General features: G+C 34.0%; 1 protein-coding gene across 7 annotated transcripts; it reads left to right on the plus strand.

The window, feature by feature from the left end:
* The first annotated feature begins 266 nt into the window (after window positions 1-266).
* Window positions 267-11392, plus strand: LOC120219017 (DNA-directed RNA polymerase 3, chloroplastic-like). Of its 7 annotated transcripts, XR_005525275.1 has the most exons (20): window positions 267-1132; window positions 1581-1781; window positions 1884-2017; window positions 2296-2365; window positions 2708-2766; window positions 3065-3182; window positions 3746-3859; window positions 4480-4611; window positions 4718-5134; window positions 5852-5902; window positions 6168-6238; window positions 7334-7418; window positions 7551-7703; window positions 8161-8235; window positions 8347-8436; window positions 9028-9087; window positions 9172-9321; window positions 10171-10200; window positions 10408-10613; window positions 10804-10847. XR_005525275.1 is itself a non-coding variant. In XM_039215879.1 (19 exons), exons 1-19 carry the CDS (start codon window positions 359-361, stop codon window positions 10912-10914), a joined length of 2928 nt encoding a protein of 975 aa, XP_039071810.1. In that variant the 5' UTR covers window positions 267-358; the 3' UTR covers window positions 10915-11391. The 7 variants fall into 7 exon arrangements, 6 of the variants coding, with proteins under 6 accessions (XP_039071810.1, XP_039071811.1, XP_039071813.1 ...); XM_039215879.1 differs by lacking the exon at window positions 10171-10200 and having other exon boundaries at window positions 9172-9280; window positions 10510-10613; window positions 10804-11391; XM_039215880.1 differs by lacking the exon at window positions 10171-10200 and having other exon boundaries at window positions 9028-9075; window positions 9166-9280; window positions 10510-10613; window positions 10804-11389.
* Window positions 11393-15315: the final 3923 nt, after the last annotated feature.

Raw genomic sequence — 15315 nt, forward strand, 5'->3', positions numbered from 1 at the left:
TTCTACATCCTAGTAATAGAAGAACAAATAATAGAATTTGATATTTTTAGTATTTTTTAAAACATTTTTTCTTAATTAAACTTAGAAAAATATTTTTATTTAAGAGTTTCATTCACCATTATATATACTTTTTAAATATTATTATGGATGGATAAAAATATTTAATATTGTTTTTTTCAATTCTATTAATTTAATAGAGATTATGGGAAAAAGTAATTTTCATTTTATTTTTTATCTTTTGAAATTGTCAATACAAAAATATCATTCAAAAGGTCATATTCGCCAGAGGTTTAAGGGAAGTTCCTTATTCATTCTTCACCGCCCTGAAAATATACGCTTATCTCCCCAACCACCAAAAATGGCTGCCACAGTCTCACTATCCTTTACTCAATACCCAACATATTCAAAGCCTCTCACACCCCTAAAACACCACAAAAAACCCACTCTTTTCCTCCGTAAACACTCCTTTCCTTCTCCTATGTTCTCCTTCCCTTTCCAATTCAGTTTCAATCCCCCTTTCAACCCACCTGGTTTCCACCCTCTATACGACTCCATCCACGACAACTTCGTAGAAAACATCGAAAATCCATCAAATTTTCTCTTACCCATTGCTCACAGCCGCCAAATTCTTTCCCCAGATTCTGCCCCGAGGATATTTATCCAAGACCCACCATGGATATCGGCTTTATTTTTAAAAGGTCTTTACAAAATGACCAACCAGACTGTCAAAATAGAGTACAAAGAGATCGAGAAAAGGAAGTATAATATTCTTAGGAGGAGACAAGTAAAAGAAGAGACTGAAGCTTGGGAGAAGATGGTAGAAGAATACAGGGAGTTGGAGAGGGAAATGTGTGAGAAGAAATTGGCTCCCAATTTGCCTTACGTCAAAGGGTTGTTTCTCGGATGGTTTGAGCCTTTGAGGGAAGCAATTGCCCGGGAACAAAAGGCTCAGAAGGGAAAGAGCAAGAAGCTGAGGGCGGCTTATGCGCCGCATATTGATTTGTTACCAGCTGATAAAATGGCGATTATTGTTATGCATAAGATGATGGGAATGCTTATGGGAGCGGAGGAAGATGGGTATGTGCAGGTTGTACAGGCTGCTGTGCATATTGGGGTGGCTGTTGAACAAGAGGTTAGCCTATTAAGTTTAATTTTTGCTCCCCTTTTCTTCCCTTTTAATTTTTTATTATTATGTTTTTGTTTTTGATGCATTTGAGAAAGTTAAGGGGCGATTCTAAATCTAGATTTCAACGTCTTAAGAAAGAGTAATAGGTCATATTTGGATTCTTTTCAATTTTATGTCGAAGACCCAAGCTTCTGTATATACTTCAAGGAGAAAACATTCCCTTATGACATTTCCCCTGGGTTTCTAATGAAAATAATCTATGTTTTGTTGATATGTATAAATTTATAATTGAAGTGGACGACAAAACATTAGTTGGAGGTTTCTAGTTCATATTACTTCACAAAAACATATTAGTTGGAGGTTTCAGGGTGTTGGCCTTCTCAGTTGACTCTTTTCCTTTTTATCATTGTTGTTAAAACAAGGATGAAACTTTGCTAATGCTACTTTGTATCAGGTTAGAATTCATAGCTTCTTGGAGAAAACTAAGAACTATCAGAGGAAGCAGATAGTAGATGAGGTTCAAGGTGTGAGCAAGGAGAAGGAAATACTTAGGAAACGTGTTAATAGTTTGATTAGGAGGAGGAGACTCATTGAAGTGCAGAAGCTGGTAAAAAATGAAGAAATTAAACCTTGGGGTCGAGATGCTCAAGCTAAGGTTTGCAGCCTTTTGCATACCTTCTTTTCTTAACGGTTGATTGGTCTTTCCTTTATGTTTTAGATTTTGAGAACCCTTTCTTGGGTGATTGTTACCCTGCAGCTTGGAAGTCATCTTCTAGAACTATTAACTGAAACAGCTTACGTTCAACCTCCAATTGACCAGTCAGGAGATAGCCCTCCCGATGTTCGACCTGCTTTTAGACATAAATTTAAAACTATCTCGAGGGACCCCAGGTGAGAGTTTATCTGCTTGGTCAGCCTTTTATCTTTGCAGAATGAACCACATGCCCTATAAAGGTTTGCCAGATCATTTTCTAGGCAATTAGTCACTGGGCTATTTCTTAGGTGTGGAATTGCCTATGTTAGATTTGATTTCTAGGTCTTTCGAATAAACCTCTGGCTTTTTGCTTGGATTGTGCTGCATTTGGGAGGAAGAGGGTTGACAACAATGCAATTTTCTTTTTCATGTTTTTCCAGTAACATTTAATTTTCTGAATGATGTGTTGTTGTAGGCAAAAAATTAAGAAGAGATATGGAATTATTGAATGTGATCCTCTGCTACGTTCAGGGCTTGATAAATCTGTAAGTTGACATTTCCTTTCATTTGTACTTTCTATTCTGGAAACCTAGCAATTGAATTATCTTTGAAGTTATAATTTTAATACTTCCTGTTCAACCCTTCCAGTGCAGTTTTTAGTCTAGCCATATGCATAAGCTGCACATAGATATACTCAAAGGCACTTTACCCTATTAAGGATTTTCTGGTCTAAGTTGTTTTCTTGAACGCTAGTGATAGGTATTTATATTACTACTAAGCTCATAAAGTATTCTGGTCAGCAATATGGGTATTGACTAATAATTGTCTGTTGATTCCTTTGAATTCCTGAAACTCAAGCGCTTCTTATTTCTTTTGTTTGCATGCAGGCTAAGCATATGATGATTCCTTATGTACCAATGTTGGTGCCTCCAAAAAAATGGAAAGGGTATGCTGCAGAGAAAAATTAGGATAGACTGATAGTTTCATCTGCTTTCCAGGAATTTATTACACGTAGGTTGCAGGAGTCAAAATGTTTTTCTGCTAAATGTTTTCTGTAAAGTTAAAGGAGTTGGCATGTAACATTTCTCCATTCCTTTTCTTGCTTACCCTGTCCTAAGCCAAATAGACCACACAAATTTAAGTCAATTATTAGACATTGAACTGAACCTATAATATATTTTTGCACTGAGCCTCTAAGGGTAGTAACTGTAAGTTACACTTAAGTATTCACAAACTCCTTCCAGGTATGACAAGGGCGGCTACTTGTTCTTGCCTTCTTATGTCATGCGAACTCATGGATCAAGGAAACAACAAGAGGCACTTAAGGGTGTCGCTGTAAAAAATATGCGGAAAGTGTTTGAGGTAATAACTCTTTTTGTGTTCTTCTTTTCATGCATTTCTTTCTTGTTGTATAAGTTAAGGCCAAAGATGTTTGTTGGCCCGACATAAATTCGTTAGGGACATGTAATAAATTCTGCGGTTCTATGTTTTACTGATTCTTTATTGTTCAATTGAAAGGTTTGCCCTTCTCCGCCAAATGTTGCAACTTACATTCTATCCAGGTCTCTTACATAGCAGGAAGTACAAAACACATGTTCCCTATCTTAAAATGAAAAAAATTATGTGTTCTTTTTTAGTCCCCCTAATTTCTTAAGATTATTCTAAAATACCTTTTTGATGAAAAGGAAAATTTGACAAATTCTTCTGCACCAATTTCTTGTAAGATTTTAGTTGAGTTTATATATCTAATTGATTTCAATAGTTATAATAGTTATATGATAAAAGCAATGAACTGGAACTGTGAGGATTTGTACAAATTTACTCTTTTGTGCAATTGAAAGCTTGTCAACGAACTTGTAGTTATTGTCAGTAGTCTCTATCTAATTGCTATTTCTGTTTGACTTTCCGAAATGGAATGAATGCAGGCCCTTGATACACTTGGAAGCACCAAATGGAGGGTGAACAATAAGGTTCTTGCTGTGGTAGAGAGTATTTGGGCAACTGGTGGCAACGTTGCTGGCATGGTTGATCGAAATGATGTGAGCACATCATGAACTTCTGCTTTTGAAATTTACTTCTATTATTTTGCCTTTCCCCCCTGCTATCTAACACAGCTAGAATGATACTCTACCTAGAGCTTTGGTGCTTGCTAGTTAATGGTATCCACATTCTAATGGTTCTGACTTGAAATCCTATGAAAACTAGTGTTAGTTATTAACATATTTTATGATGATCAAAGCACTCTTTTAATGAAAAGGTCACTATCTACCTCTCTTCTTGCTTGTTTATTTGAAAATCATGCCAAAATTTCCACCATACCAGTTTACTCCTGGTTATTTCCAACCAGTTGCCTTTTTGTGATTTTTACATGGAATCTCAGTTGACAACTAGTCTAGCATGCCTGAACCTCTTTAAACTCCATCCCACCACGTCCTTACATTTTAGGCAACTAATCCTCTCTATTGTTTATGATTATATTACTATGTGACATAAACAATCACTGTGAATCTACATTAATAACAATTCAAGATTCTAAGATGCTTCTGATCTGCTTTTCATTTATACTGCGTGCCAAATAATATGTAGCCAGTTTGAAATGGGGTGAATATTTACCACTATATACTTCTCTCCCTGAAATATACCTTCAATGGATTTTTAGATTCCTATACCAGACAAACCTCATTCAGAGGATTCAATTGAAATCCAAGAGTGGAAATGGAGCGTGAGAAAGGCAAACAAGATTAACCGTGAGAGACATTCTCAAAGATGTGACACTGAACTTAAGCTTTCGGTAACATCTCCCCTCCTCCCCAGAAAAAGTGAATCAGTGTGCACATTGCTTGATGGTTTTTGTTTTAATGCATTTGCATGTCTGTGCATGCGTTCTCATATGACAGGTGGCTCGGAGAATGGGAAATGAGGAAGGCTTTTATTATCCTCACAATCTTGATTTTCGAGGCCGTGCATACCCCATGCATCCACACTTGAATCATCTAAGTTCCGATCTCTGTCGAGGAGTTCTTGAATTCGCAGAAGGACGGCCACTGGGGAGATCAGGGTTACATTGGCTGAAAATACATTTAGCAAATCTGTACTCAGGAGGTGTTGAAAAGCTTTCACATGATGGGCGTCTCGCATTTGTTGATAACCATTTAGATGAAATATTTGACTCAGCAGAAAACCCTATCCACGGTAACCGATGGTGGTTAACAGCTGAAGATCCTTTTCAATGCTTGGCTGCTTGTTTTAGTTTGTCAGAAGCCTTAAAGAGCTCATCACCACATAGTACGGTATCCCACCTGCCAATTCATCAGGTAAACCTTCATTAGGGTCCTTGAAGCAGAGAAAAAGCATCTATCATCATAGTGTACTTGGTCATGTTATACTGTCTATTTAATCTTGTTAAATGTAATAAAATAGGAATACCCATCTTAAAATAATAAGATAGTTTGAACTACTCATTTGGATAGATTTCTAGCATTGTGAATATTCCAGGAGAGCACAAAGTGATAGAGCTCCATTATGTGATTCTCATTCTGCTTGACATCTGTCGTAAGTCCTGATTATGTGAATGAGATTTAAAATAATAAGATAGTTTGAACTACTCATTTGGATAGATTTCTAGCATTGTGCACATAGTGATAGAGCACCATTGTATGATATCATTCTGCTAGACATCTGTTGTAAGTCTTGATTATGTGAATGAGATTACATGTCTGTTGCTTGTAGTGACCTTGTACTGACTACTGATACCACATCTTAGGATAGTTGCTTTTATGAATGACTGGATAGAAAATACCTCCATTATTTTGATTCTGTTCTCCCTGTTTAAAGGGCATTGTTTATCAGTTTTACTTGCACACAACTAAACCTTATTCCTCTTTGGTTTTCTTTACACGAATATGTGTAATTTATCTTCTTTTAGCTTTTTAATTAGCGTTATTGTTTCTTGTTTTGCATTTTATCCCCCCCCCCTTCATCTGCCTTACCCTCCTTTCTTTTTCTTCTCTCCCTTAAAAATTTTAATACAGGATGGTTCCTGCAATGGCTTACAGCACTATGCAGCCTTGGGAAGAGACAATGTATGTTTTCTGGTCGTAGATAAGCACTTTTCCTTGTTCAAAATAATCTGCAATCCATCTTCTCATGCCTGGGTTTTACACACACATGCATTTGTATAAAATATGTTTTCTTAATATATTTTTGAGAATCTGAACTTGTTTCCTGTACACCTATTTTGGTTACTGAATTATTACCCGCTAATTATCTGTTTATCATTAGCCATTCTTTTCTGTTATGTTATTAACAGTGCTTCTGTGGTCTCACATCTTTTATCCATTCTCATAGTTGGAAGCTGCAGCAGTTAACTTGGTCGCAGGAGAGAAACCTGCTGATGTTTATACAGAGATTGCTGTGAGGTATATATATTGAATTCCATTTAGTTATTATCTGGAAAACTAGTGATGGGGGAATAAAAAGCTTGCTGCATCTCTACTTAGAGTTAACCTTCCCTGATATTATTTGCTGCAATTAGTTGTTGCTTAAAACTGAGGAAAGAGTCAAAAGCAACCAAACCGTAATTGTACTGCTTCTTTATTGAAGTAAAAAAGGAAAATTCAGACTTTAATTTTAGTCTTATAAAAATGTTTTCTTTTGCATTCAAAGTGCTTTGCTTTGGATAGCAAAATTATGTGCAGAAATATCAACAATTGAATGGAGCCTTAGTCATCGGGATAGAACTGTTGGATATAGGTAGTGTTGCTTTAACTAAGAAATTAAAACAATGTGAATTAGACGATGCATGAATTCAATTATGATGCATGAATTCAATTATTGTGCAGATGTATTTGCTTTGGTAGACCAAAATCAGAGAACCTGTTAATATTATTTTGTAATTGTTTGAGGTGTAGACAAAAGGAATTTTAGAAGGAAATTCATGATTAAAACTTATAATTAACTCAAATGAACTAGCCTTTCAAACTTGAAGAACAGATAAGATAATGGTTGGAAGACTATTTGAGCTGCAGGAACACAAGAGAAATAGAGAATTATCGAGGGAAAATAGAGAAGAGAAGAGAGGATTCAGAAAAGAAACGTTCATTCCATATTTTCATAAAAATCATCTCCTTAGTACATGGTCTTATTTGTTTACAGTGTACCCATAGCTAAACTCTACAGCTGGCAGTCCTTGCTGTACTGAGTATAACAACCTGCGCAAATAAGCAAGCTGTTTCCTATCCTTAGTGGGCTGTAGAATGTGTCAGGCCCATTCCCAATTCCAAATCCCTAGCCCTTTCTTTGATTTCCCCAATTCTCTTGCTCCGAGTCTTATCTCTTCTCCTCTGTGCATGGCACTTATCTTTCAGTGTTATGTCAGCTTCATCTCTCTTTGTTGCTGCTTTAGTTTCTGGAAAACTTGTCATTTTGTATGTATCCTGAAATATAGTTCTAGAGAATGAGAAATAATGTTTTTCCTTATTCCTTGTCATTTTTTATCTTCTGGGGCTTCACAGGGTTCACAATATAATGAAGAGGGACAGTAACAAGGATCCTGCGACAAATCCCAATGCTTTATTGGCAAAGCTCTTAATTGATCAGGTTGAACTTGGTTTTATTGAAATTCAAATTGCTAGATTTCCTTGAACATTAACATCTAAACTGTTTACAATTGATTTTGAATTAGAACTCCCCCCCCCTGAACTAACAGATTAAAATGTTGAAAATGTTCAGGTGGATCGAAAATTAGTAAAGCAAACAGTAATGACCTCAGTGTATGGTGTAACTTTTGTTGGGGCACGTGAGCAAATAAAACGAAGATTGGCGGAGAAGGGTCATATAACTGATGATAGAATGCTATTTTCTGCAGCTTGCTATACTGCTAAAGTAAGCAATCCATTTAATTTTATGTACTTATGCAAGCACAAATTGTGATAATCCCCGTATTATTAATACTAGGTTTCTGGGCACATGCATTCAATTAGATCTCTCTTCAGTAGTACTCGACGCCCTTTCTTCTCTCAATTTCTTGACATAGGTATCTTGCACTTTCAAAATTGTTGTTAGATGATATAAAGTGGGGGTATTCCAGATTGTTTTCTTTTCTATTTTAGGAGGGTATTGTTTCCTAGAACGGTTACATCAGCATTTGGAGGATGGAAGAAATGTTCTATTTTATGTGTGCATGGGTGTATTCATATATGTTGATGTGTCTGTTTGCTTATAACCTTGTGAAAAGGATGAATAAGATAGATCAATAGAAGATTACGCTATCAATATTTTTGTTGAATTAAAATAATTTAACTTGCCAATTTTGATACTAAAGTAAAAAAAAAATTAACAGGTGACATTGGCAGCCCTTGGAGAATTATTCCAAGCAGCACGCAACATAATGGTTTGGTTAGGTGACTGTGCAAAGGTTTGACTTCTTCTATTACAAGAAACATGATATAAATTACCTTATGGTAATTGTGGAGCAACGACTTTTAGTACTATCAACTTATTAGTCTGTGAAATCCTTGTATTCTAGATTGTTGCTTCGGAGAATCAACCGGTGCGGTGGACAACACCTCTTGGTCTCCCTGTTGTGCAGCCCTATTATAAAAGTGAACGACATCTTGTAAGTGTTATAATTGCAGTGTACTGGATTATTAAGTCTGTTCAATTCTTACAGGAGTATCATTTTTGGTTAATCACATCAATTGGTCAGCAAAAAGGCTGAAAACTATCATCATATACCCTGAGTTTTAATCTCAAACAATCCAATGGGAAAATTTCCAACTGAAAGGACTGGCTTTCTAGTTCATCAGTCCAGCTAAGTCAAGTGAAATATTCTGTGGGAAGATACATCAGTGTGGGGAAGGTTCCCTTCCATTAAAATACCGACGAAAACATTTTATTATATCTGTAACTGGAATAACTTGAGGGACAAAGCAGAAGCACTAGAGCTAGAGAAGTGCTTCTTCATACTCTTAATAAATTCATGTTCTTAGCTAGAGTTTTTAAATTACTGGGGGGAAAAGAAAAACTGTTCTTTTTGTCAATATTGCATGGGCTAAAGATTTGTCTTTCTTAAAGCGCCCATACTTCAGGCTTCAGGTTTGCAGTTGGATTAGGATACACTTTAATAGAATATTAGCCATACTCGGTTCAATCTTTCAATTAAAAGTATTGGCATTAGAGTAACAAAATTCACTGCTCTGCTTTTCAGATAAGAACTTCTCTACAAGTATTGGCCTTGCAGCGGGAGGGCAGCTCAGTAAGTTCCTTATTCTGGCCCTTGTTTTGAGTTATTGTTTCTGCTTGGTTTGTTCTTAAGTAAGTAGAACTAATATTTTGTCAATTCCAGGTGGATGTTAGAAAACAGAGAACTGCATTCCCTCCAAATTTTGTGCACTCACTTGATGGTTCTCACATGATGATGACTGCTGTTGCATGCAGAGACGCTGGTCTACATTTTGCAGGTATGTCTTGCTAACTTTTAGTAGGCAGAGCTTAGACCAAGGTCCGTTTGTTTCACTGAAAATGTTTTCTGAAATTTTTTTTCTGTAAAATAAGTTGCATCTTTTGAAAAACATTTTATGGTGTTTGGAAGAAGTTGTGTAAATCATTTCCACTAGTTGATAAATTTTATATAAACTATTTATTGCAAATATGAAATATAATAAATAATATTATTTATTATAAAAACTTAATATTTTTATTTTAAAAATCTTAGAATAATTTATTAAAATATTATTTCTAAAATTTTATAAATAAAAATGTTAAGATTAGTATATTCTATTAAAATAAAATATTATAAATTATATTAAAGATTTATTAAAATAAGAATAGTATATTATATTTTTAAAATTATTAATAATTATATTTTAAGTATTTTTATTAAAATATTATTAGACTATTATATTAATATTAAATACATAAATAATATTATTTATTATTAATAATTTAATAATATTTTTAAGAAATTAATAAATAATATAACTTTTATTAATAATTTATTATATTATTAAAATAAGAATATAATAATATCATATATTATTATAATATATTATATTGTTAAAAATATTAATAAATATATTTTAAATACATTAATAATTATTATTTTTATTAAAATGATACTAAAAAATCATATTAATATTATTATTTTGAGTATTTATACTTTGAAATGTAAAGTTTGGAAAATGACTTGCGGAAAATCAAACCGTAAGTCATTTTCCATAAAATGCAAAAGAAATTTTGTTGATAAGAAAAATGTTTTACATTGATCAACCTGTTTTCCTCTAACCAAACACTAGAAAATGTGGAAAACGTTTTTCGGAAAATGTTTTTCATGAAACAAACAGACCCCAAGATTTGACTTATTTTGATGAGAACAAATAAAATAAACTTGTATAGAACCTTGACATATTATCTTAAAAGGGAAATTTTCTTGAAATGAATGCATTTCCAGAAAAGAAAGGTAGTGAAACTGTTATAAATGTACTTAACATAGCAGCATTTGTTGCAAATATGAGCTTTAAAATAGATTGCATAATATATTAGGTGGTGTCTAAGATTCATGTTAAAATCAAAGTGTGAACCGTTATATTTAGTATTTACACCGTTGGAATATAATAGTGGGGAAAATCATCTAATAATGTTTTTCTATAGCATAAATGCTCATATCCGCAACGAATAAAACTATTTGCAGGGGTCCATGACTCTTTCTGGACTCATGCACGTGATGTGGAGATGATGAACCAGATACTTAGAGAAAAATTTGTGGAGCTTTATAGCATGCCAATTCTTGAAAATGTAAGTGTGGTGATCCCTGTCTTCCTATTCTTAGAATGAAAAGTATGTTTGATTGTTCGATTGACTGTGATGTTGAGGAAAAAAGGTACTCCTGTAATAGGAAGTAGAAACCTTTTCCAATCAAATATTTATCTCTAGTGTTGCTGCAATCTCCATCTCATTCATTTTAATTGACCTTTGTTCTCTGCAGTTGCTTGAAAGCTTCCAGACATCATATCCGTCATTGGTTTTTCCTCCCCTCCCAGAGAGAGGCAACTTTGACTTGAGAGAGGTTCTCAAGTCACCATACTTTTTCAACTGATACTCCAAGTAGAACAACGTTTGTATGTTTTACATTTTCAACTGATTCTCCAAGTAGAACGGCGTTTATATATCAGTTCGCAGAAACATTGCTAGCTTGTACATTCTTTTGCCCTTGAGAATAAGTTTCAGTGAGAACTGAGGAGAAAATCCATGTGGGAGTTGATGAAACCTGGGAAATGACGGCTCCTGCTTCTTCTGGTTAAAATTCTAGTAGGCCGTGAAGGTCCTTCACTGCGGCTGAGAATTACAGACATGGGAGGTGAGAGTTGGCAAAAGATGCGAAATACGAAACACTTTGCAGCAATCTTTTTATGTGCTGCAGAAGCTGATCATCAGGGCAACATAAGATGTCTTCTTGTCGATTAATTTAAGCAAAACAGCAAAATTCTTTCTTTTATTTCCTGTCTGAATTTGTTGTAGTGATAATACGTGCCTGCTGATCAGCAGCCAGTGTAACCTTAAAAGCCCCATCTTAGTGAAATTGAAGATTCTTTTTCCATGTATAAAACATGAACTTAAATCTGGTGATGAGAAATTTATTAGAGTGGCTTTGGTGTTTACTTTTATAATCTCTCTCTTTGCAGTTTTTTTAATTAAAAGTTTAAATGGGTTATAGATGCTATTCAAATTTAAAACATTTTGGATGATATTCAAATTATTATAAGTTAAATAATTTGTTAATAATAAAAGACTAGTGGTATAGGTATAATCTGACGAAATTAAACGTTATCGTTATTATGTCATCTAAAGCCAAGATGTAGAGAAATATTGTTTTCTTTGAACTTTGAACCAAAGCTTAAATGCATAATTAATACTTGCATTGCTTTACTTTATGGACTTCCTCCTGGCTCCGACACAAACCCCTATCCCTACATATCCTATTTATTTTTGCATACGAAAAAGATTAAAAAAAAAAAGGTATTGTAACACCCCAACCCGTATCCGACCCGGATACGAGTCCGAAGTGTCACATTGACTTTTCAAATCTTGACTCTTAAGAAAAATCCCGGGAAATTTAAAACTTTATTTAAATCAAAATAAAGACTTTATCAGAGTGCTCGTACTTAATGACTTATTACATGCCAACACTTTATACATAACCAAATACATACTTTGTCAAATATTTCTGATCTGATCTTTTGGTAAGGAAAACTGACTTGTCTTGCTCCGCATCCCTCCTTACTCTTCTCGAAACCTACGTGTGAAACAATCACACGCTAAGTCGAAGACTTAGTGAGGCATAACAACTTATAATGCACTTTAAAACATATATTGATACATGCATGTTCTGTTCTATCATGTTATAGCAATTCCATACATTTTTCATATCGTATAAAATCATATCAGATTAATTGCAGTAAATACATACATACACATAATTCATCATTAACAGTTTATCATATAATCACATACTTTTTCAATCAAACATTATACACACACAACATCATATCATTTCTATAGTATTTATCATACCACTAACTTATATTTGTTCATATCTCTGGATTAGCCCATGTACATATGTGAGAACTATCGATATGTGAGTCTATAGAGGTTGTGCACTATGCTATCACCACAGCTCGTATAAATGCACCGAAGTGCCCCGTAGAATTGCACCGTAGTGCCATATAATGATGTCCATAAGGACCACATAGAATTCTTTAAGAATCATATACATATGCTAGGGATCAAGTATGTGTCTTTCCAGACTTCACACATGTTCCAAAGAATATACATATGTCCCGAAGAACCGCGTAGACCCTCGACTCTTGGCATGCCAACTATACCCCTAGCTCTCATGACACATAACATGGGCGTTATCATTTATTTCATTTCAAATATTCACATAAACTTGTAATTCACTTTCACATATCACTTATCACATAGCTTCTTTTCATATGATCACATAGTCACGTAGTTCACTTACACGTAGATCATTTCCATATAATTCACATGTCACATATGTCATGTTTTCATATAATTTCTATCATTTCTCACCCAATCACCTTTATTCATGTACACATACTCATCATATCTTGTTCACATATGATCATATACTTCATATAACAGATAGGAACACTTTCACGTAGCTTATAATCATAGGTTTTGTCTCATCACATATACTTGTTTTCACATATATATTTCATATCAATTCTTATACCATCACATAATTCCTTTAACATACATAACATATTATGTAACATTATAATAGAAATACATATAAGTCATATCATTTAGAGCACATATATACTTATAGTCACATTGCTTATATCTTAATCTTATGCCTTCTCTTAGACCTATATATATTCACATGTTCAGGTAATCCACCATTTCATCACATAATTATGTATTCATATAACTCATTTCATTTCATTTCATATCTATCTATATATATATATATCCTCAAGATTTATCCTAATATAAATCATATAGCACTCTTATAATTCATATTCATATTCATCTAGGGCAGACTTATAAACACATCTCACTTCTATTATTTCTATATATATATATAATCTAATCTGTCTACTTAATTCAATTTCATATAACTCCTATAATCTTCTCATATAGCTTCATAAATTTCTATCATAGAACCCATGTGTTATAGTTTTATTTAAACATATGAATCTTTCCCATCTAGCTTATCTTATATGTTCATCTTATCATTTATGTTCAAATCTCCTAGTTAGTGTACTATTCTCACTTCATCCTATAGATCAATATTATCCAGCTTATTTCACTTATCATATAATAATAATTATATTTTACTATGATCACATAGTTTATATCTCATATAATTCATAACCTTTCTTATGTAATTACTTATACTTTATCAGCTAACACATAAAAGAACAGATCAATCCATATAATCAAACATACATACATGCATATTCCACTCATGCCTTTAATCATGAAATTCATGTGTAACACTTTAGGAAATAGACTCATCGCAAGTCTTATTCCCATCGCACATCGTATACTATTAAATATGTACTCACCTGGCCTCACTAGTCAATTCCAATCTCTTATCTTTCCCTTGATCGATCTTACTTGCCAAACGTTCCGGAATTTCTTTATGCGTAGAATCTACATAAATGAACATTTCGAGACAATCATTAAATACCTACACCTTGTAATTGGATACTAGCAACTTAAACGAACTTATTAAACCCATATTCCCAATTTTCCTTTAGGGGGAATCGGTTCCCCCCTATGGGGGTATCGGTTCCCCCATGACATACTGGAAATTCTTGTTCGTTTGAAGGGGTATCGGTTCCCCTTGAATGGGTACCGATTCCCCTTGCCCAGAAATCATATTTTGAGCTCGAAAATCCTTCATTTTCAGCTCAACACATCATACTTCATTCCCTTTAATATTCCTAACTTTCATACACATACTTAAACTCATTTCTACTCCATAATCACTTCTTTAAACTCAAAATTCTATCATTTACATGGCATTCAAGAATCACACTAAATTTCCAACATGTTCTAAAACCCATTCTATCACTTCATATCTCTTAATTTAACCCTTGACAAGTCAAATTCAACTTCACAATCTATTACCTCCTTCCATATCAAAAATTCACTTAAAAACTCATTTTTCTTAATTTCTCATAACTTGTTAATCTTTGAGGTTTAAGCCACCTAAAGCTTTCCTTAATCTTTCTTAATATCCCAAGAATCAAAACAATCTTTAAAACGAAAGAATTAACCAACTAAAGACCCACTTACCTTATACCAGGCTTCACGGTTGAGAGGAGGAAGAAGAAGACTGAAGAATGCTCTGGACTCTTCTTCCTACGTGCTTATTACCCTTTATAAAGGGAAATAAAAATCTTCCCTGAAAAATTACCATAGTACCCTTAATATTTCCAAACTTAATCATTAAATCCAACATCAACTTTCTTCAATTAAATCCATGAACTTTTAACTTATTTCGAAATCGAGCACCTAGTTTACAAAATTTGCAATTTAGTCACTGACCCTGATTTGGGATGTTACAGGTATGACGATGACAATCTTTCTAGTTTGTAGAAATTAAATTAGAATCAAAATCTTTGGTAGATAAGGTTGAAATAATAAGGTAGTAGTTTGTTAGCTTAGGCCTGCTAGAATATGTGGCAGAACCCAAAGCAGCAGGGCAAAGGGGAAATGGATAAGCATGTGTTGAGCGGGTGGCATGGCAATGCAAATGGATGTTAAGTGGTCCTTGGACTCAAAGCACATGTGTACGTACGTCTTTGCTTAAAAAGAGTAATTAACATTTTCAGAACGTTTTTTGTTTTTTAGTCATTAATCAATTATAATAGCAAGACTATTCTCTTTCCAGCAGATTCGGTGCACTGCCATGGATTTTGAGATAATCAAAGCAGGCATAACCTCAGGTGGCCGATAAGCC

The sequence above is a fragment of the Hibiscus syriacus genome, unplaced genomic scaffold (assembly GCF_006381635.1).
Source record: "Hibiscus syriacus cultivar Baekdansim isolate YM2019G1 unplaced genomic scaffold, ASM638163v2 tig00110202_pilon, whole genome shotgun sequence".
In the NCBI taxonomy this organism is placed as follows: domain Eukaryota; kingdom Viridiplantae; phylum Streptophyta; class Magnoliopsida; order Malvales; family Malvaceae; genus Hibiscus; species Hibiscus syriacus.